At 47.1% G+C, this 23227-nt stretch overlaps 1 protein-coding gene across 1 annotated transcript; it reads left to right on the top strand.

Moving 5' to 3' along the window:
• The first annotated feature begins 5987 nt into the window (after positions 1-5987).
• CPA4 (carboxypeptidase A4) lies at positions 5988-21484 on the top strand. The gene is made up of 10 exons (XM_059395617.1): positions 5988-6063; positions 6496-6630; positions 7707-7805; positions 10648-10749; positions 12066-12173; positions 12917-13027; positions 14147-14237; positions 15693-15892; positions 16860-16944; positions 20840-21484. Exons 3-10 carry the CDS (start codon positions 7734-7736, stop codon positions 21025-21027), a joined length of 957 nt encoding a protein of 318 aa, XP_059251600.1. The 5' UTR covers positions 5988-6063; positions 6496-6630; positions 7707-7733; the 3' UTR covers positions 21028-21484.
• The last annotated feature ends 1743 nt before the right edge of the window (positions 21485-23227 follow it).

Below are 23227 nucleotides of genomic sequence, written 5' to 3'. Positions count from 1 at the left end.
CAAAGCTGGAGCCCAACCATTGTTATGGACCAGGGTGTGCGTAGGAGTTCAGTTTCAGTGCTGGAAGGATGAAAAGAGTCCTGATAAAGCCCCCAGCTCTATGATTTCTGACAAAGACTCTCCTTGACTTCTCTGAGCCCTTTTTTTTTTTTTTTTTTTTGACTAGACCTTGTCCTTGGGCCCTGTTTAAGTCAGTCTTAGCAAAGAATCCTAAGTCATCCCCCAGTCCTTGATACCAAATTGAATTGCTCATCCTCCACCTTTGATGACTAAGTTCTTGGTCTGCCTTTGGCAAGAACCCTGTGAGTCCAGTTAAACAAGAACCCCCCTACCCTTGATGTTTTCCCTTAGCAGTATTCCATCCACTGACCCCCTCACTCTGCTGTCTTCACTGAACTTGGAATTGAACACAATTACTCTCCTGTTGTGTGAACCCTATTGTAATAATCTTGAATAAAGTCTTCCTTGCAGTTTTAATAAGTATCAGAAAAATTTTTCTTTTGCATCGCTGACAATGACCTTTGGTTGTATCCACTTTGCCTTGAGCAAGAACAAAAAGAATGATGTAGACCATGGGGACAATGGGATGGGGGAGGCTTTCATTTTGGGGCTCCGAATTTGAGGATTTGGAGTTCTCAGAACAGATTCGAAGGCCTTAGAATCCCTGAAGAAGTCGTGGAGATTATGAGCACCTTTCATTTATTCTGATGTGATTGGGTGGAAAGGATACCAGATTCAGAGTCTAGCAAATGTAAGAAAGTCTCATTATTAATAATTAAGAATTATTAATTATTAAGCCTTACCTTTACTCAGACCCCAAGGAAAACTGGTATTTTATCCAGACTAACACTTCTTCCTATCCCACCAACCTCATGTATTTCTACTTTTTGAGTGGGGTCTTAAGAGTTAGATGTCAGATTCCTAACAGAGGTCACAAACCCTCATCATCATGACCCGCTCTGGTGAAATTCTCTGACAAGTCTTATTAAGTCTTCACTTTATTTATTTATTTATTTTTAACTCTAGAGGTAACCTCATTTAGGGCTTAAAATTTGGCCTCTCCCATCAGTATAAATTCTTTCCAGCACTGTTGGGACTTCCCTATTTACTGAAAAAACACTATTTAAATACCAAATGATGAGCAATATGGCTCCCTTGGCACAGACTTTTCCAGCCTGAGGATCAAGTTCCTGCCCTTGTAAATCAAGAGGCCTTTATCATTCCAAAGGAATGGAAGAGGCATTGGTAGGGGCCCGCCTGATGTACCATCACAGTTGCAAGGGTGCTTGGGAATCACATTAGCATTTTTAGGGACATGAGTCTGCCTCACACTTCTTATAAATACAGCTTGACTCAGCCACTCTATGACTGACAGCCTTGGGACTGACACCCTTGGGACATGAAGTGGATATTGTTCTTTGGGGCCCTTATTGGGCTCAGCGTCTGTGGCCGAGAAAAGTTTTTTGGGTAAGTTCCTTTTGGATTTATTATTATTTGGTTGGTTCAGTGCTATGGGAACCAAATGGATTTGAAAATGATTGGCTGGTTATATCTCCAGTGGAGTTGCCATTGGAAAAGAAGACATGAGCTCGTGTCCCAGTTCTGCCCTGTGTCATCCCGGGCAAGTTCCTTCTTTGTCAGGTTCAGTCATGCCTGTGAAATCGGGACCAGGTGGCCTCCACAGTCCCTCCTTGGCTCCCTAATCTCCTGCCAGTTCTTTTCTTTCCCAGTTCTTATTTCTAAGGTCAGTTCCAGGCCTCTTTTACTTTTTCACTTCTCTATTATGAAGTACCAAGAACTACCAGCGATTGTTTCTAATTTCTGCCATGCTTAGGGGAAAACCTGGGTCTTTGGCTTTTTGGTTTCACCTCTCTGTTAGCGGGGAAGGCTTTGTAGACCTGGGGCTTTCTCGTCAGGATCTGGGACACGGAGATTTGCTAGCTCTCGCCTGGCCACAGTGGTGAGAATTGGGATGAAAGGTTACAGCCGGATCGTGTGTGCGTGCGTGCGCGTGTGTGTGTGCGTGCGTGTGCGTGCATACGTACACACATGCCCAACACGGTCCGTGCGGAATGCTTTGTGGTCTGCGGAGGAGAGGACATTTGGGCGGTAGGATGGATGAAAGGATGCTGTGGTCCCCTGCTGGAAGATTGAATTCGAATAACTCATTACGGCCTAATGCTTTGACATTTGCAAAGATCTTTCATGTGCATTATCTTTTGGGTCCCGCAACAACTTCGCCAGTCGGGGATGTTATTTTCTTCAATTTAAACATGAAGAAAACTCAGCCTCAGAAAGGTTAAGGAACCTGCCCAAGCCCACTTAACTGGTAAGCAGGGGAGAATCGTCTATCTCACAGAGATATCTCTATCTGTTAGTCTACTCTTTCATATGCTAGCTGGCTAAAGGGACTTGGGGTTTGTTTATTGAGGTAATTACTAATATGAGATTGAGTAATTTTTATGGTGATGACTTCTTTTCACACCTGGTGTCTACTGTCGAATAGCTCAGAGGACTTAGACATAGCAGGTGGCCGGAGAAGATTTTTCTACCGGCAGCTCAGCAGTCGCCGTGTAATAACTATGCTCGCTGCCGGGTGGGCTGAAGCATGGAGTTGTCAGGCTCTCACTGCAGCTATTCACATGGCTGGAAAAATCTTTATTTCTCAGGATACAGACTTCGCTTACAATGTGGTGGACGCCCGAGTTGAGACAGCAGGACCTGGCGTTGGAGTGCCCACCATAGGAGCAGAGCTTACACAGAAAGGGCTGTGTGCACGAGCTAATCGCAGGCAGTGTCATCCTCACCCCCAAAATCTGTTCTCATCCTGTAGTGAGGACCCAGCAAAGGTGGTGGGATCCTTCCAGGGGCTTAGAGACATGGCCCTCACACCCAGCTCGATGACCGTTTTCTAGCAAGGGGAAGCTGGCCTCTGTGAGAATTCAAGTGGTGGGAAGCCAGAGCACTTATTGGCTAGGAGCAGGGACAGTACCGATGGCGATGAAGATGATGGGTTTTCTCCCCTACCCTCACCACCTCCCTCCCCAGCTTTTATTCCTTCGGCTTAATGCCCCACTGCCCCCAGTGTCTCATTCTGCTGGTATCTTCTGTGCTGCCCTTTGGTCATCTTGAGGATGGGATGGTGGCCAGGATGCCTAGAGGAGCAGGACAGACAGCGAACAGGAATGTAGTTGCCAAACCAGTTGGAGTATTGGCAGTAGCTGGCAGGCAGCTACGAGTTCTGTGAAATCAACTTTTGTGGTGGCTGGGGGTATGGGTGAGAAAGGCACAAAGGACAAGCCCTTGGCTTGTGTGCATGGAACCAACAGAGGCATAGAAGCTCGGCACCAGTGGAGCTGTTGACTGTCAGAATGTGGGATGAGTGGGAGGGTGAGCGAGAGGAAGGCATCCGTCACTCTGCTGGTAGCAGCTGGAGGGCGGCAGGTGTGGGAGAGGCTGGAATGAACACATCACTAAGAGCACCTGTGTGGAGTCACAGGGGTCAACACGACAACTTGCAAATTCCAACATATCCCCTCTCCCAGACCCATCTTCCATTTTCAGGGAGTTTGAGATCCTTGAATGGATTTCCAGACCACAGAGATAGATTGTGTTCAGCTATCGGAACTCTCAGGACTGGGAAAGTAGAGATAGAGATAAAGATAGAGACAAGGACGATTAGAAAATGGCTGCCCTTCATTGGACGCCTCCTTACGTTCTTTCTGCTTCTAGGTTTGGATGGACTTAGGCTCACGAGAATGGTGTTAGATCCACCCCATCCTCCCCGCTTTTTTTAGCACCATCTGAAGACTCTCCGTCTAGGTTAGGGAGAACCTCATAGACGCTGACAGTTGATTCTAGAGCCTGGGCGTGAGATTGCCAGGCAGATAAGGAAAAGGGCTGGACATCCGGGCAGAGGGAACAGCATGTGCAAAGGCATGGAAGGGCAAAGGACATGGTGAATTTGGGATTTCAGTGAGGCTGGAGCTGAGAGGAGGGAGGAGGGAGAGGCAGAGGAGAGACAGTTGAGGAAAGGCTCCATTCTGAACCCATCCTTCCACTCGGCCTCTCTGCACTCGGGTTGCATCTTTGTCCTCTGTAGCTTGGCTGATAGGGCCTGATGGAGTGTGCTGTGGATTTTTTCATGCTCGGGGCCAGTTAGATCCACCGTGTTCCACTGTCGTGGACTGCACCCAGGAGTGTAGAAGCTCTGTTGTGAGGTCTCCAATTCGGGAAGAGTTAAATGCGTGCTCTGGATGCTTGTGTAATGTGATCTTCGTGTTCTGAAGAGCCCCTTTTTCTTATGTTCCTCTCTTTTTTTTCTTGCTCCTTTTCCCTCCCCTCCTTCCTTGTCATTGTTCTAGTTAATGCTGTATTTTACGAGATGCCTCATTTTGTCGATAGAGATGTCAGTGCACAGGTGCTTTCTAGAACACTCATTTTAAAGACTCCTCTTTTTCTGGAGTGTTGGGGGTGGGTTGTGACAGAGCATAAGTTCGGCAGATGGGCCCTGGTACTTAGCCAGGAGTAAGGATTTCCCTTCTGTTTTAAACCTGTTCCTTTTTTTGGGAGGCTGCTTGCCTGTGTCGGGGAAATGGTGGTTTGACTCCCCACCTTCGCAGGGCTGCAGTTCAACCCCTAACAGGCCTGTTGGGTTCTGACTGAGACCTGCCCGGCCAGTGGCTTCTCCTCCGTGGCCTCAGTAGCTCCCAGGACTTGCGCGTGGCAGCCCACTTCCAAGGCCTGGGTGGGCTGGGGAGAAAGCTGGCATTTCCTCCAGACCCACCACCTGCAGGGGAAGCCTCTCTGGGGCTGAACTAGACCCCCTGGAGAGTCTCCAGAACCTCCTGGAACAAAGTGAGACCCTGAGAGTCCCATCTGGATCGAGCCGGTTTTCTGATGAGAAGATGCGGTTCGGCCACGTGAGGCTGCACATTTAGCTCCCTGTGACAGAACCGTTTTCCCTGTCAACAGGTCCTTCAGCCCACAGCCCTCTCCAGCAGCTCTTCCCGCATTCATTCGGGTAAAGGGATGACGCATGTGACAGCGTCTCGAGTGCGGATTCATTCGGGCGGTCACCTAGCAACAGCCTAATGGCTCCCCCTGGCTCCCTGAGCCGGCTGAGAGCACAAAGGCAGCTTTTCAGGCTTGGCCTTCTCCCGCCCACACACAGGACTAGGGGGGCCTCGGCCCCTGCCGCTGCTGCGGAAGCTAAATGGTGTAGATGAAGCAAGTTCGGGACAAACAACAAAGGAGGGCTCAGGACTGGCCGGCTCCCTTCTGGGCCTTCTCAGGGCCCCCCTGGGGAGGACTGAATCCCAAGTCAGCCCCAGCACCCAGCCCGTATTGTACTTCACATTTGTATAGAGTTCTGGAGCTGGACGGGATTGGGAGACCACCCAGCAAATAGCTAACCCTCCAAGGATGGAAGGTCTGTTCTCTTTTCCAGCTCTTCCCAGCGTGGACCTTCAGCCAGAGTCTCAGTCCTGGCCCCTGACAGTGAAGAAGTGCTTCTTTATGTCTTGAGTTAGCTTTGCGTGTAACTCAGGAACATTCCTTTCTGCAAAATATATATGTTTTTCATTATAAAGTAATATGACCACATTACAGAAAACAGATACAAGGGGAAAAAAAGTCAGTCATCCATAATCCCACGACCCGGACATAAGCACTGTCAGCATTTGCTATATTTCCGTTGTCTGTTTTTCTTCCAATGCATCTGCTTTTTCCATACTTGTAATCGTGGCATACATACAATTTTGTGTCCTGCTCTTTCACTTAATATTTCCCTTCAAGTTATACTATAAGCACTTTTTCATATTTGCCACGTAGTCTTATTTTTAATGGCTATACATTATAACCAAAGACTAGACCATTTCCTCTCATTCGGCCCAGTTATGTCTGGGACATAGGCTTGGGGTTTATTTGCCAGCTGAAAGCTCACCATTATCTTTTGCTTTTTTTTTTTTTCTCCCCTCCAGGGACCAAGTTTTTAGGATTAACGTCAGAAATGGAGATGAGATCAGCAAACTAAGTCAGCTAGTGAATTCAGACAACCTTAAGGTACGTGGTTCTTCTGAGTCCTCTTCAGTATCTCTGACTTCAGTGACGGAAGACTCTTGCACCACCGACACTGTTACTCCTGGAGAGTTTTTGTGTATAGTTCTGTATTAGTCAACGGGTCCTTACACGATTGTGAGGGCTGATGGGGAGAAGTGCTGTAGATCATGGCACTGCTGTCCTAGGAGCTGGGCGCCCTTAACCGTGGGCTCCCTCTTTCTGTCATTGACTTACTACTTCTTGGACTTCACCAGGTCTTGCCTTCTGGGTAGGCCTGACCAGACACAGCTGTGAAATGGGCAGAGTTTTCCCCTGGTCAGAACCCAGCTCCTCAGGGATCATCCTGGCTTTTGGCAGTTGTTTGAGAAGAATGAGCTCATTGTGCCTTTTACCTGAACTGTCCTTTAACCTGGTTTTATTTTCCATTCTCTTCAGCTCAACGTCTGGAAATCTCCCTCCACCTTCAGTCGTCCTGTGGATGTCTTGGTCCCATCTGTCAGTCTGCAGCCAGTCAAATCCTTCTTGAAGTCCCAGGGCTTAGAGTACTCAGTGACAATTAAAGACCTGCAGGTGGGTAGGCCATGGTCCCTAACTGGTCTTGTGTAGGACAAATCACCCAGAGTGGACCTGAGACACGTGCAAGTCTTGGTCTTATCCTTCTCCATTTTATAAATGAACTCACTGAGGTCCATGGGAGTAAAGTGCAGTGACTTCTTAGTGGGAACTTGTTGTTGTAGAAAGGGCATACCCAGGTTAGGGAACTGGACAGACCTGGATCTGAATCCCGATTTGCTATCAGCTGTGTGGCTCTGGAGAAGCTATTAACATCTTGAGCCTCTATTTCTTCATCAGTAAAATGGTAGTAGCAGCGATGCCAACTTCATACAACTGATCGAAAAAATTAAATATATTAAGTGTATGTGAAATGCCCAACGGTACTTGGTCTGTCAGAGATGCCCCACAAATACAAACCCTCTCTCCCTTGTTGTATTTGAAGTCAAGAGGGAAGAAAAGTGTGTGTGGGGAGGGGTATGTTGGAGACTCGTCATGAAAAGCATCTTTTGAGAATGAGGGAATGTCACCTGTAGTTCTCAGCGGCGGGAACATCACCACCCAAGCCAGACACCAGCCTCACGACCTGTGTCGGAACAGCAGGACAGTGTCTGGCTCATGTTCTCTCCTTCACCGAGGTGGGTTATAGACTAATTGGTGATTTGGCCCGGGAGTTTCCTGATGGCGTGAGCAGCTGTGAGCTTATTAATCATCCTCACATGTCACGGACATCTGCCAGGAGCCTTCAAAGTATGAGTGGTTATAAGAATTTCTTTGTTTCTGAATGGTTTCCCAAGCTGTGTATTTCAGAGGCACTGGATACCAGATGCGGGCCGATGTCTAGAGAATTCATAGTACAGAATAACCAAATAGCACATATGCTGCTTTTGGGGTTTTGAATGGGGTGATGTACTTTGGATGCCAAGAAATAAGCTTTTGTAGATATGTGGAAGAAATCTGACCCCCTTTTACACCTTGACGTTTGTGTGCCGAGGGTGCCGCCATCTTGGCCAGCTCGTGCCAAAATGTGGCAGAAACAACTTAAACCTCCGTCTCCAGTGGGTCACTTCACAGCATTGCCGTGTCTATTTCAGGCCCTTCTAGATAACGAAGATGAAGAAATGCAACACAATGAAGGGCAAGAGCGGAGCAGTAATAACTTCAACTATGGGGCCTACCATTCCCTGGAAGCTGTAAGTGTCTCGGAGCAGGTTAAGATCAAGGTCATTGACATCTTGGGTTTTGTAACCCCTTTTCTTACTTGGAGGAAGCCCTGGTCCATAGCGCAGTACCCCTTTACTAAGGGGCTAAAATGTGAACACTTCCATTTTTTTTTGTTTTGTTTTGTTTTTTGGTAATTCTTGGGTTGTTTATCTCCCACCAGCACCTAAGAGCATAGTGAAACACAACTGAACATTTTCTCCCACATGCATCCTTCCTTCCTGAGGCAACCCCTGAAAGAAAACCATGAAATAATTACAATCATTTCCATCCTTGTAATTCAACCTTCTTATATCCCACCATAATCCCTGTATTTTACTCACCCAGATTAAAATGTTACTTATTCCAGGCAAGTAGACAAGTGGTTATTTCCAAGGTTAACCAAATATTTCCACTCATTTATCATGATTACTTATAATGCATATTTGTACTCTAATGTGTTTTGGTGCTGTGTTTAGTTAAAAACCACTTTATATAGATGACTGACTTTCAAGGTAAGCCAACACTTTCAATAAAAAATTTGGAGCAGAACCACTTAATATGATATTAGAACTTGAGGAATCAAGAGGGGCTATAGAATGGGGCTGCATCAGATAGCCTACAGTTTCCTTAAGACCCTCAATGTCTTCTACATTAGTCTAGAAACTCTCTACTAGCTCAGAACAACATCTCAAAACGAAATTGTTATTCTCCTTCCCATATCTGCATACACATTGTTCTTTATAACCAAAGATGGGGTTCCTGGCATGCTTTTCGTGAGACATAGACTTTGAGCTGTTTTTCTTCTAGATGAGGGATTATTTTCAAGGTTGACCAACTGTTTTCACTTCTTTCCCATGATTGTCAGTAGCTTTGTTTATTGTATACACTTCCAACTGCACTGCCCCTTGATCCCTTTTGTGACCAATGACATACATCTGCAAAGCAGCTGGATAAAGTTAGGAGTTCAGTCCAGGGCCACGGACAAAAGCAGAGCTCAGGGCTCACACAGGGATCAGACCCATGACGTGCGCCTCGTTAGCGTGGCACACTCCCTAGCTGAGCTAAGTGGTTGCAAATGTCACCCAAGACCCCAGAAATGCCATCCCCTCACCTGCCCTCTATGGGAGCTGCACTTTCTCATGGGCTTGGTTTTGCTCTCCGGCTTTAGGGGTCACTGCCATCTGATTGCAGTTTCCCCCACATCCCCCGTCCCCTGTGAGGCCTTCTGCTGTGCCTTGGTGTACGGTCTCCCTCTTGGCTTGATCACATGCAGTTCTCTCTAAAAACAGCTTTGAAGAGCTCTCATCCTGTAACTGCTTAGGGTCTCTGGTGGGAGTCTCATGTCTGTCTCAGCCAGGGTTTCCAGTTTCCGTTTTCCTGTATGTTTGTTGCTGTTGCATTGTTTCTGTTGTTTGCCGGCTAAGTTTCCTCCTCATGCTGGCAGTGTGAATTTGGACCCTTCCCTCCTGATACAGCTTGGTGTTTTAACTTCTCCTGGGGGACTCTCTTGCCTCTCATGGTTCAGGGTGGGCATCTGGCTTTTGCTTCACTCTCTAGGGTTAGTAGGTAGAGTTTCCAAGCCCTCTTCACGGCTGGAGTGGCCGGTTCTCAGCTCTTAAGTTCCAGCTCCTTGGCCCACCCCGGTTCCCATGCCCTCGATCACTACTCCTGACTTGCTGTAAACCCTTAGTGCCTGCAGTGGATATCTGGTCCCAAGGCTCCACTTTCTGCCCTCCACTCAGCTGGTTAGGTCCCTTTTCATTTCTAGTCCCTGCAATGTCTCCTTTCTTGATTTTTAAGCTTGGCTGGGGATTATTTTCATTGTAGTTTCTCTGGCCTGAGTATACATTTGGGGAGCGGTTTCTTGCTTCTGCTCGGTCTGCCGTACTGACTGCCGCTCAGGCAGACCACTGAAACTGGAATTTTAGTATCAATCGTGTATTTTTCTCCCCTGTAAGGCTCCCTCTTCCACTTTTAAGGTCTAAACATACATTTCTTTATTTCCTTCTTTTGCCCTCAGTAGTTTTGAGCAACTAAGATGAATGAACCCTATTTAAATTAATTTTTTTTTAGAAATTGAAACCAAATGGAAGCATTTGCTGCTGTGATTTATAGCTCTTCACTCGTTCCCTTAAGGCCGTTAGAAGAATCTCCAAAGTGGGGGGCTTGGGCTACAGGGTATAAGCAAGATGCTTCACTGGGTTGGAGGAAGAAACTATTACAACTTCTATTTACGTTCTACATACGTTTATACTTATTATTAATGCTACCATTTTGTTTCTTTTTTTATAATGTACTTAATACATTTGGTACATTATTCTGGTGGTATACATAATATATTGTATATATGTAATATACATAACATATATTTCTTATAAAACAAATATATATATATATATATATATATATAGTGTGTATGCTAATTAAAAAAACTGGTAGAGAAAGTGATCAAAAGGTTTGGAGAGGACCCTTTTCAAGAACCTTGGCCAAATGGGGCAATTGCTGATTCTCCAGTCTGGTATGGCATGAAGGACCACACCGCTAGAGGAGTCTGTGTGCAAGTCTCTCTAGTTTAGTGGCCTATAATTTTATGGACAGATAAAATGTGTTATTCTCTAGAATGTTGTAGAAAAGGGCTCTTAAGGCAGTTCTTCAAGAATAAGTATTCCATGGCAGCAATATTGTCAACCCTGAGATCACAGGGCTGGATCTAATCATTGATCAAATCAATGAAGAAGTCATTGATGTAAGTAAGATGAAGTTCACAGATACCTACCCAGAGCTGAAAACAAAATTTTCAAATGCTCCTGAGTCCACCTTTCCATGCTTCAGATTTACCGTGAGATGGACAGCATTGCCGGAGATTTTCCTGAGTTGGCGACCAGGGTGAAGATTGGGCATTCGTTTGAAAACCGGCCCATGTATGTACTGAAGGTGAGGCCAGAGGCTCTTCAAGAGGCCTAGCTGGACTCAGGCTCCTGGTCCCTTGTGTCCAGGACCCAGCCCTCAGACCTCTGAAGGAGGGGGGTTTTAGGCTCTTCTTGATTTCAGAGGCATTGGGAGACATCTTCTGGGGCTCAATTTTGGTGTGATTGAGAGTTCCCTGTTTTTGCCTAATGTGGAAGGAGTTAGAACGTAGAAGGAGACCATCCCATTGCAAGTTTTGACTGAAAGACAGGATCAGTTAGGGGGGAGGGTCATGGAGTGGGTGAGGGGTATGGGGATGGGGGTGGGGTGGGTCTGTTAGCATTCCAGAAAGCACTCAGATGGGCCACAATCTTTTGCCTTCATTCTTACCTCCAAAAAGCAAGTCAAATTGGGATTGCTCTACAAATTCTATTCTGCTTTGAGGGGTACTTATTGGAAAAGCAATCTAGGAAGCTAATTTTAGGGTTGATGTAATTTTAAGCCCAGCCTATGATCCTTGGCTGCACAAAGCCTAACTTCTAGATATTTCTAACAGATTCAGGTCTGTATTGGCAAAAGAGGTAGAGAATTTATGGCAGGGGCACAAATTACATAAATAACCCAGCCAAATGAATAAAAAGGAATTTGGAGATACGAAGCATGGAACAAATGAGGGTGCTAAGAATTTGTCAGATCCTTAGTGTCATATAAGCCCCGAAGAACCCAGGCTCCTGGCTTGAATTACCAGCCAGAGGAGATTTGCCACCGAGCCGGTCGCTCTAAAATAATCCACATAAATTTAGACGATTTGCCAACCTGAGGAGACTCTGGCTTCATTAGCACCACGCTTTGACCCAAGGTGGCCAGACCCACACTAAAAGGCAGGAGCCAGAACTCATTTAATGCCATTTGCAAAGAGCTATAGTGAACCTCTGTCTTCCTCCTTGTAAAATCAAATTCATTTATTGCATCAGCTGGAACAGGCCAGTTCATGCACTCTCGGGCCTCTCTCTGTTGGGGTACCATTTGAGGTCTTTCAAGAGACATAATATTATCTCTAATCACACTGGCATTATCATTCACAATAGCAATTGTTTCCCCTTGCCATTTGCTTCCAACCCTGGAGCGGCTCAAGTGGCCTGGAGCCGCGGCCGGGCCTCGCCAACCAACCAATTAAGCTCCCTGGTCACGGATAAACCTGATAAATAGATGGTACCCTCAGGAACAGTTGGTCTCTGAATTATCTTAAATTGATTAAATGAATAGGGGTGAGCTGGGGAGAGGAGAGATGAGTGGAGACACGGGCAGGAGGGTCATTTTCGGGCCTCTTTGTCCTTCCACAGTTCAGCACCGCAGAAGGCAGGCGGCGGCGGCCAGCCATTTGGCTGAACGCAGGCATCCATTCCCGGGAGTGGATCTCGCAGGCCACGGCGATCTGGACTGCGAGGAAGGTCATGTCGCGCGGTATTAGCTGACAATTCTGGGGGGCCAGGGTGCCCCTGCAGGGTCCTAGGAGGCTGGGCCCGGGGGGGGGATGAGGTGGGAAGGTACTCAGCACAGAAACAGTTGGAGGGTGGGCTTTTTGGGTTGGAGAAGCAAAAGGTCAGAGTCCTTCGGTCAAGCCACTGTGGCTAAATGACAAAGTCCATTCATGGCAGCGAGCAAGCTAATGAGCTGTAGAAATAGACCCCAAATCCTGAGCCCATAGTCAGCCCCGCAGAAAGGGAGCAGAGCCTTCTCCGCAGGAAAACTCAGACCAACTGTGCCATCAGCCCACCCTAGCCCTCTAGACCCTCAGGGATCTCAGGCTGTCTGCATGTGCCCCCCCCCCCCCCAAGAGTCTGCTTTAACGCAGCACTAGCTAGAGGAGGGGTGTTGCGTGTGGAGGATGTACTTTCCCTCTCCGTTAGCGTGGGGGCCCAGGTTCCCCAAAACTATGATGATGTGTGGCTCTTCCCTCCCTTGTTCCCGCCCCCTGGAAGGAAGGAACCAACAAGGCAGCCCCAGACTCTGCAGTTGATGTCATCAGGAAGCCATGTTCCCCCAGTGTTTGAAGTACTCCAAGAGCTTTGTAGAGAGCTGTGTCTATGAGGGGGACAGAGAGGCTGCAGGGGGCACCTGGGGAAGATACACGCGCTTCGACTGGGCACCCCAGCTGGTCACCCAAGAAGCTGACAATCTTGTCTCTGCTTAGATCGCATCTGATTACGGGAAGGACCCAGCCATCACCACCATCTTGGAGAAAATGGATATTTTCTTGTTGCCTGTGGCCAATCCTGATGGATATGTGTACACACAAACTCAAGTGAGTAACACCGAGTGTGCTGGGCTTGAAGGTGAGAAGAGTCTGGTGAATTCCTTGCTGTGCACCCAAACAGTTGTAGGAACGGGGAGAGAACTCCCACCCACATGCACGTTACAAGCTTCCTCGGGTTCCATTTCTCACTCATCCCCTGAGCTGAGAGTCACCAGGGAATATTTTTTCTTGGAGAGAATCGTCTAATGAACTCCCTCTCATGGATTTTGAACAATTATCAACACTTAACCAATCTTCTTTTCATTTCTTTCCCTCCCACACATTTTTTTTCCTTTTGTTTAAAAGCACATCCCTGACATCAGGTTATTGGACCCCAAATTTCTTTAATATGCATCTCTGGTTGATGGTAATTAAAACAAAACAAGAAAAAACCCAAACAATACACCACTGTCACTTAAAAAAAATTAATGGAATTTCTTTAACATCATCTAATTCCCCCAATTATCTTTTAAATGTCTTTTGAGTCAGTTTATTGAAATCAGTCCGCAAATAAGGTTTTGCACTTGTATTTGGTTGTTGCCGCTCTGTAGGCTTTTTAAATCTACGGCAGTTACCCACCGCCACACACATCTCTTTTAAAAATGTCATTCATTTGTTGGAGAAACCAAGTAAATTGTCCTGTAGAACATCTCACATTCTGAATTTGTCTGATGGCTTCTTTGTTGTGTGTCATTTGTTCCTATAAGCCCTGTATTTGCTCTTCACTTGTAGTCAGAGCTTGAAGTTCGACTGGGTTCAGTTGAGTTTTTCAGGCAAGAATAAAATAATTGCTGTGCACTTCCCGTCAGACCAGTGGTAGTTCGGGCAGACAATGTCTGTCTGTCCTCCTTCTGCCTAAGCCAAAAATCAATTTGGAGGGTTCAGGTAACATCAGGCTAGTTCTTGCGTTACAAAGTTCTCATCACGGCATTTTGGGGAGGCAGAGCCTCCTTTCTCTGGGAGATGAGAGGAGACTGCTCAGTTCTTGAGCACCGGGGCCCCAGTGATCCTTCAGGCAGAGCTAAGAACCTTGCTCCATCATAGACCCCCACCCCAGAGAACACCTTTGCTTTTCCTGTGCCCTGACCCACCTCCGAATGCTTATTCCCTCCTTGGTGGTCTTTCTAGAACCGACTATGGAGGAAGACACGGTCCGTCAATCCTGGAAGCCCTTGCATTGGTGCTGATCCAAACAGAAATTGGAATGCTAGTTTTGCAGGTAGGCTGCGGGTGGGGGGGGGGTGGCTTTCGCTCCCTGCTGCCCCAGGGAGCCTGGTCCACAGGGCGCTGAGCAGGCAGTGAGGGAGCCAGTTTCCAGGCTGGCTCCATTCCTGCTTCACTGAGAGATGTGGGCCAATTCCTTACACTCTGTCTCAGGTTTTTGTTTTTTGTTTTGTTTTTGTTTTTAACATTTTTGGGGGGTAGTTTTGAAAGGGAATGACTCAACAATTCTTGTTCTCCTGAAAGTACACTTATATTTTAAAAATGATTCTAGTCTTAGACGTTCAGATCCACGCTCTGTGCCCTGGGCATCCCCACTTCTCCCGGGCGAGCGACTGGGTGGGTGGAAGGGTTCCTGGTGGTAACTGGGAAGAGAGCAGTTAGCACAGTCACCCTGCCAGACCAGATCGTGGGTCGTGGTGAGGCTTCAATCCCAGCAGTTGACCCTTAGATGTGTCAGTGTGACACGCAGCCCTTTGGTGTCACAGAAAGGGCACGAGGATTAGGAGACCCAGGTTCTGAGTTCCAGCTGTTTAAAAACCATCCCTACAGTCATGCCCACTGGCTGCCAGGTAAAGTGTTCCTGTGTGTTCCCTTATTTATTTGTCTGACCCAGTGAGTGAGTTTTATTATCTGAAGCGAGACAGTCGGGCTCGGAGACAGTCTCAGGAGCAGGTGGCCCAGAGTTAGGGTCGGAGCTCGCCTTGCAGCTCCAGAAGCCCGTAGTGCTCTCTCGCGCTCTTCCACAGCTGGGCTGATGTCCTGTCTTCAACCTACTTCTTGTACCTGCACATTCGCCCTCCCCACACCCTGTGGCGGGAAGAATCATCGGTCTGTGGGAAAGGAGCTGAGAGAAATGGGGGCGCTGAGGGCGTGGAAGTTAAGTCAGCTCTTCCCACAAGCAGGGAGGTTTTACGCACATACCGCGTACCTCAGGGAGCTGTGTTGTGAACCAGTACAGAAGGCAGTATCTAAATACCAGCCAACTGGGAAGCTTTAGCCACAATAGATTATTTTTGGCAGCACTTGGCCATTAAGATCTGAACCAAGAGAATGAGTTGACACTAGAATAAATGGAGTCATTTTCATTATTAATTGGTATTTGTATTAATTATCTGGAATACTTATTAATTACAACTCATTGTCGAGTATGATATTAATTATTTATGACAGCTGTTAGTGATGCAATACAAGGTCGACTCTATCCATTTAAAGGAATCCTTCCAGTTTTCCCTCCTCAGCTGTGGCAGATCCAATGCCCTCCCTCTTCTGCATCACCCCCCGCCCCACCCACCATGTCCACATATTGCGGACTAGGCTTCTGGTGTAGAGGGGGCTCCTTCCATCGACCTGTCCATGGCCAGCCACTCCTGCTCTTCCTCTGGGTTCAGTGTCCTGCATTTCTGTTTTCTTGCCGATGGATTCATGTTTCTGCTTGGGCCACTCCCCACAGGAGAGGGGGCCAGTGACAACCCTTGCTCTGAGATATACCATGGACCACATGCCAACTCGGAAGTGGAGGTGAAGTCGGTGGTAGATTTCATCCAAGAACACGGGAATTTCAAATGCTTCATCGACTTGCACAGCTACTCACAGCTGCTGATGTATCCATATGGGTACACCGTCAAGAAGGCCCCGGATGCTGATGAGCTGGTAAGTGACGGGCTGCCCTCCCTAGGGCCGACCTGGCCCTGGGCCTGCTTGACCCCGGGGTGCTGCCACAATGGTCCTTCCACAACTTATAGAGACAGTCCAGGAGCCTGGACTTATTTCATTAAGGGCCTGGTCTTCTCTCCTTCTGCCCTTTGGATTGTGCCATCAGACCGTCTGGGGACAAGAAGACAGTTCTCCTTATTTCTGTGTTTGCTGTGACTTTCAAGAACCACACCTGACCCCTGCCTTTCCTTCTTAGTTGTTTTTCTGACCAAAATGTGTGACAGACCCATTGCTTGCCAAAACTGTGGGTGGCATTGTGGTGAGTGAGGGAGAGGTACTCCTCATTCCAGTCAAGGTAGAGTTGAAGTAGGCTGCCACCTACAGCCTAGGGGTGCTCCACGTCACAGGTAGTAGCTCGCCCTAGGATGTGAAGAGACACTTAGGGTGGACTGACTGGAGTAGGGCTGGCATCTGTAGGGTGAAGGCAGGCTTCTCCCTCTGTGCTGGTAGACTCCAGAGCGCCCTTCTGCTCAGGGCCACAGCTAGTCTCTAAACCTCCCAGTAGATGCAGGGCTCATGCTAAGTGTGGGTCACATTCTGGTCTCAAACAGGTGTTGGCATATGCATATAGGACGGCCCTGTCTCCACCTTCACTCTGGGAACACCCAGCTCTTAGAAAGTTTTCTCTGGAACATACTTGGCCTTCCCGCACGTTCAAGAACATGACACTCCCATCCCTCAAGGGAGGTGAAGATGGTCGTGTATTCACTAGGTTGGGTTGGTGAGCAGCCCTCCACGTTTCTGTGTATCAGGCTTTGGCTCTAGTTGGATGGAAAAGGAGGAGACCAGAAGGGAAACTTGAGGGAAGGGCCAAGAACCTTCCACACCATCGCAATGCAGAGCAGCTGAGGGATGTCAGGTTGTGGGATCCATTCTTTCTCACTCTGCTGGTTCCCCCTCCTAGGACGAGGTGGCAAGGCGTGCGGCCAGAGCTCTGGCTTCCCTGTCAGGCACGACATACCAAGTGGGTCCTACCTGCACCACTGTCTGTAAGTACTTGCTCTATTAGTTATTTCGAGAATGCCCGGAGAGGAAACGTGAAGTGGAAGGAGAGCCGCAGATTAGGCTTACTACGTCGCAGTCTGATGGTTTTGGCTGTTAGCGATAGACTGAATTTGTGTCAGGCCTGTGGAATGATAGCTGCTGTAGGCGGTTGTCTCCATCAGTACCATCACTACGGTCATGCTACGTGTCACCTGCCCGTGGCGAGTTTAGTCCTGCTAGTATGCTGGAGTCTGTGTCCCTTCTAATCCATGAAAGATCCCAACATCATTTATCAGAAGTTCCTCAAGCCCATCATTTCATTTTCAAAGGAAACCCACCTTCAGAGATGCAGACCGAGGTGGCTGTAGTGGGCATAGAGGAGACTCGTCCTCTTCCCATCGGAGATGAGCACGAGTTGGAGCAGAGCATGCTGGGAGCGGGGTTCCTCTCGGCAATGGTTAGCATCAAGCCAAAAAGAACCCACCCCAAACAAACCCTACCAAGGCTCCAAACCTGAAGAGGGTCTTTGGGCTCATTACCTACAACTTCAACCTCATTTTGAGGAAATAGCTTTGTTTTGGTTTCTCACTGAAGTGTTTCATGTGTGCATTTCACTCTGTTCCTACTGAGATCCTTCCAGTTCCCTCGTTCCATGAGTCTGAGCTTTAAACTTAAAGATCAAATCGAAGAACACTATCCTTCTTCAGGAGTCTAGCTATCAAGGGGAAATAAAAGCATGAGCACGAGGAGCATGGTTCTGACACCTTTGAAGCCAGTGCCCGTCTTTTCCCCTCTAGTGTCTATCCTCTGTAAGTAATTTTCCAACAGTGGGGCCCCCCTCAGACTCCCTGCACACTTGCCGTATTTCTGTCCTATTCCACACCGTAACTCTCCATCCAAGCGCTCCACCTCAGCTAGCTGTTCCCTTCAGCCTTCCTGTTCTGGGAAGTTTCTCCATCCCCCCTCCTGGGTCCTCCTCTGTATCTGACCTCAGCCCTCTTGTGTGTGTTTCATATACTGCCTTGCTGCATAAAGCAATTAGCCTGATTTAGGTGTTCATGTGGCTAATTGCGGGAACCATCCATTAATTATTCATGGTTGATTATTATTAGTGTTGTTAAATGGGAACTCCTCGGAGAAGAAACACCTCAGGAGAATTTCTCCATCCTCTGCTCCATTAGTGAGAACTGAGTTTAGGACTGCAGAGGGATGAAGAGACTTGGTGGGAGTCCTTTGGTGAGGCCCTCTCGAAAGAGCTTTGTGGGTCACCACAGTCCTGGCTTTTGGGTCAAACACCAGTTTAAAGGGTGGCCTTGTCAACCCACATCAAACACATTCTTCCCAGTCTAAGCTCTGCCAAAACCAAGAGATACTCATCGGATTCCTCCAGAACCAGAGGTGGAAGGCGCTCCCTGAGTGTTGTCCAGGAGACATAATATTTCCTAAGTCTTTCAAGAGCCCATCTTCTGTATTGTTTAAAGGCTTTGCCTGCCCTCCTTGCTTCCCAAAACTGTAATCAATTTTTGTATAATAACACTCTGATCCCATGGGTTATTACATGTGCTACACGCATGGTCGACGTCTGTCCCTTCAAATGCCAGACCTTTTCTTAGATGAGCCATTTTAGCTGAAAATAATCTCAAATTTTACACTTTCTTGCCTTTTTAAACAGAGCATGTACAAGGGATTTAAGCTCCTTTCTTCATGACGTAGTGGCCTTCTGAACATTAGTAATAATGTTCCAGAGGCTTTCCGTGCCACATTGCACTTTCAGTCCCTGTGCTGGGCAACCCCAAGCCCATTTTGCTGCTTTAATTTGGGCATCTGCTTTTTTAGAATTTTCCGGTTTCTTCCCTTGGTCAGACTGTACTGCTTTCAGACTACCTGCCTCTAGCAACCTTCTCCCCTTCTCTTTACTACTAAGGGCTGGGACACAAGTTCTTTAGGCTCATTTGACTTGTGGATAGATCCTGAGTAAGAAGGATGTTCATGACAACGTTTTTCATACTCACAGAAGCCTACTGAGTACCTCAGTGTCCGTCAGTACAGTACCGAATAAAAACACATTTGGTGCAGGCACACAGTGAAACAGTGTGCCCCCCGCTTAAATGAATGAGGTACGTCTGTAGATGCGAATAGGGAATAATCTTTAAATGTCAATTGGGAAATAGTGTGATTTTTATTTATTTTAATTTTAAAATTTATCTTATCATTTTGTAAAGATTTTATTTATTTATTTAACAGCAAGGTAGCGAGAGAGAGAGAGCACAAGTAGGTAGAGGTATATGAGACCACACAAGAATTTCAGAGACTATAGGAGAGCCTGTTTCATAACCTCATGGGGCATGGCATCACAGCATCTCTAGAAAAGTCACAAGTGGAGGGGTGCCTGGGGGGCTCAGGCGTTAAGCGTCTGTCTTCAGCTCAGGTTGTAATCCCAGAGTCCTGGGATCGCGCCCTGCCTTGGGCTCCCTGCTCCACGGGGAGTCTGCTTCTCCCTCTCCCCCTTGCTTATGTTCCGTCTCTCTCAGTATCTCTCTCTGTCAAATAAATAAATAAAATCTTTTTAAAAAAAATCACAAGTGATACCATGAGAAATAACCCTCAAGAATAATGGAAAACAAAAGGACCCATCTTTTCATTTAACAGCCATGTACCATAAATACTAAATGGACTGGGAGGAGGTTGAGGAAAGCATGGGCTTTTTTTCAGCAGACAGCCTTGGGTTTCAATTCCAGTCCTGCCATTTTCCGTCTATATTTCCTTAGATAAATTACTCATTCTGAGCCTGGATTTCCTCCTCTGAAAAACAAGGACAGTAATACCCACCTCACTGGGTTTTTAAAGATTAATGAGGTCATAGATGTGAACTTTTCAATATAAATGACCAGCTTATGGGAGATGTTCAATAAATGATAGCTGCTATTGACATCATTGTTTTATTATTCAGTGTCATCCACACTTTGCACTTTTAGCCAGTTTCTGCTCTAGTCGAGTTTGGCTGGGAAGAAGCAGGAAAGCAGGCCTCTTTCTTTTCCCCAGCCTTTTGGCAAAGGGAAGTCTCAAGGGTTGTGCTTCGTTCTCTCTGTGTTTATCAGTTATCTCTTGCTATGTAAAAAGTTATCCTAAAACCTAGCAGCTTAAAATAATAAACATTTATTTTCTTCCACTCTTTCCCTGGGGTAGGAATTCAAGAATGGCTTAGCTGGGTGGCTCTGGCTCAGGGCCTCTCCCAAAGTTGCAGTCAAGGGCTAGAGTCCTTTAAATCCTTGACCCTGCTGGAAGGGTCTGCTTCTCGGGTGGCTCACTCAGCTGCTGAGTACTGGCAGGAGGCCTCCATTCTTCACCACTCAGACCTGGTGATGGGACACTCTCTGACCATCCACACACCCTGATGCCTGGCTTTCCCCAGAGCAAATGATCTAAGAGAGAGCAAGGCAGAAGCCACAGTCTTTATGATCAGCCTTGAAGGTCACACGTCATCATTCCTGCAATTTCCTGTTAGTTACTCAGGTCAGGGCAACCCCACTCAGTGTCGGAGGGGACCACCCAGGGAGGTGAAAACCAGGAGACAAGGATCATTGGGGCTGGCTTGGAGGCTGCCTGTCTCACTCTGTGAAGACTGGTTTTGAGTGACTGGAAAGAGTCTAAACAGTGAGTTAGCGAAAAGGTGGGCTCGAATATTTAAAATTTCTTGGTTTGAGATGAATGAAGATGACCATCATATAGGACAGACTGAGACAAACGGATCAGGCCGGTATTCATTTGTTGGTGGCCTGATGACCTTCAGCAAGAATTCTAGGTCCCTAAGGAACCATGGGCAGGCAGAACTCTTGAGGCCTGCCCATCTAACCCTGAAAGGAACTGGGGTTCAAAGGTGTTTTCTTTCCTGACTTACAGATCCAGCTAGCGGGAGCAGCGTTGACTGGGCGTATGATCATGGCATCAAGTACGCGTTCACGTTTGAGTTGAGAGATACTGGGCACTATGGCTTCCTCCTGCCAGCCAACCAGATCATCCCCACTGCAGAGGAGACCTGGTTGGGGCTGAAGACCATCATGGAGCATGTGCGGGACAATCTCTACTAGATGAGGCACTCTGCTCTGTCTCTGGTTATTTCTCCTCATGTACGCGTGCTCACCGAAGCCACGATTAAAGGGAGCTTGTTCTTTCACGTGTGACTCAGAGCCCTCTGGCTTTGTGGGGAGCACAGGTCAGCCCCTCCTCAGCCCTCATCCTGGAAGTTCATGCATTCTGGTGGTGCACCTCAGAGGGGCGCTCTTGCCACCCTGCTGTGCTTCCATCCTGCTGGTCCACTGAACCCTTTCTGTGGCCTTCCTCTCACGTAAGTGGTTGGGCAGACCACACTTAGCATCATTCCGTACTGGGTGGCACGTCTCTAACTCATTTTGAAAACAAAAAACAAGGAACTAAGATGGTTCCCCACCTTGTCCCATCCATCCAGGCTGGTGACCTTGCGCTGCTGGGGCCCCAAGGGAGATGCTGTGGGCGACAGTGCCTGTCTTTGAGATCAGTCTCAAAGGTGACATAGAACTTCCTTTAATTTATCTCACTCCTTCTTGAACATATTTGTCTTTGAAAAATAAATCTTGTAAGGTTATCAGTAGAGGCCATCTTCCTTTTTTTTTTTTTTTCCTTTTGGTTTTTGTTTGTTTGGGGTCTGAATACAAAGTAGTGGATCACTTTTCCTCACTGGGCCCCAAATGCCTAGATACAACAGTTCCGATCACTTTCTTCCATTAGTTAGTTACACAGTGTAACTGGGATCCCAGAAGGGGATCTGTGCCACCCAGTACCTAGGTACTGTTCTCCCAGGAACCCTTTATGAAGTGGTGATCTAATAGCAGGATTGCTAAATTATCCCCATCTGTCCTCATGGGCTCACCTCTACTTTGCCTTTTGAACTCACTTCAAAGATCTTGCCCTCACCCTACGGGTCCTAAATTACTCCTCTGGCCTGGATAATTTCACTGCACATTCTTGTGGCACATTCCTGCCTCTGCTCTGGTGTACCTTGTGTTTCCTCCTCCTGGCTTTCCTTTTGGTCTTTAAAGACAACTTCTACTTTACATCCCGGACCATGAGCGTCAAGGTGGAGTAAGGATTCCTCAGTCAGCCTTCTCTTGTTCCATTTCTTCTCAGCGCATACCATCTGCCCTTCTTCCTTTTTTTCCTTTTCTCAGACATGTCTGTAAATCTTATCCTCCTGCCTAGGATTCGTGCAGCATCTGGTATGTGCTCATAAGCCAATAAATATTCGATATGAATCTCATGATCCTCTCCGATTCTTTGCCTTCACCTGAATGGAAACAAGCCATGGTTTTGAATATGCAGCTCTTTCTAATGTCAAAAGCCAATTTTTAATCCCTTTCTGTATCGCGTGACTTGTAGGAAGGCCTTTTCTCCCTCGGGCTGAGGGGCCTCCAGGGCTGCGTTACCTTAGTGACTGCACTCTGGTCCTGGGTCTAGTTCTTACTTTTTTAGTTCAGGCACTTGATATTCTTGGTGTCCATGTTGATTAGACTCGGGGATGCTGACTCACGCCCACAGAGCTCAGATGAGGCATGTGATAAAATCAGAATACGGATTTATTAATTTACATCATGGCATGTAACTGGTTAGTGGATTGGATCCTCACGTTGGTCCGCACAGTACATTCTCTCCCTGTAGGCAAGATACATGGGAAGCCAAATTATAATCAGAAGGTTGTTTAGTGAGCGGGGCGTCAGAGCAAGGAAAGTTAATTACAGTCTATGATTAGAATTTTTAATGGTATCCAGCTCTAATGGCATGATATATCCAATTCTAGAACCAGAACACACCTGCTAGCCAGCCAGCTGATCACTTGTGCCGGCTAGTCAGGGTTGCCTTGGACCAGACAATACCCCAGGAGGCATGGCAGTGTTTGCCTCTGGGACTTGTCTCTAACCTGGCTCTATGTGTAGACCTCTTCACCCCCAAGACTGAGATGGTCCTTTACATTCCTTGAGGGAAAGAGTTCCTAAACAATACCTAAAAAGCCATGAAGAGGATACCTGTGACTATAATAAAATTAAGAGCTTCTATTTAGTAATATATACATAAAGAAAGTGAGAAGTTATAAACTAGATGATGTTCACTACCTTCCTGTACACACAACAAAGGGCATATGAAGAAATCCCACAGATCAGTAAGAAAAGCACAAAGAACCAAGAGAAAATGGACAAAAGTTGTGAGAAAACAGTTCACCGAAGAGGAAACATGTGTGTCTGATAAACATATGAGGAG

Source organism: Mustela nigripes, chromosome 4 (assembly GCF_022355385.1).
Source record: "Mustela nigripes isolate SB6536 chromosome 4, MUSNIG.SB6536, whole genome shotgun sequence".
In the NCBI taxonomy this organism is placed as follows: domain Eukaryota; kingdom Metazoa; phylum Chordata; class Mammalia; order Carnivora; family Mustelidae; genus Mustela; species Mustela nigripes.
Note: the sequence above shows the minus strand (reverse complement) of the source record. Positions and strands in the feature narration are given on the sequence as shown.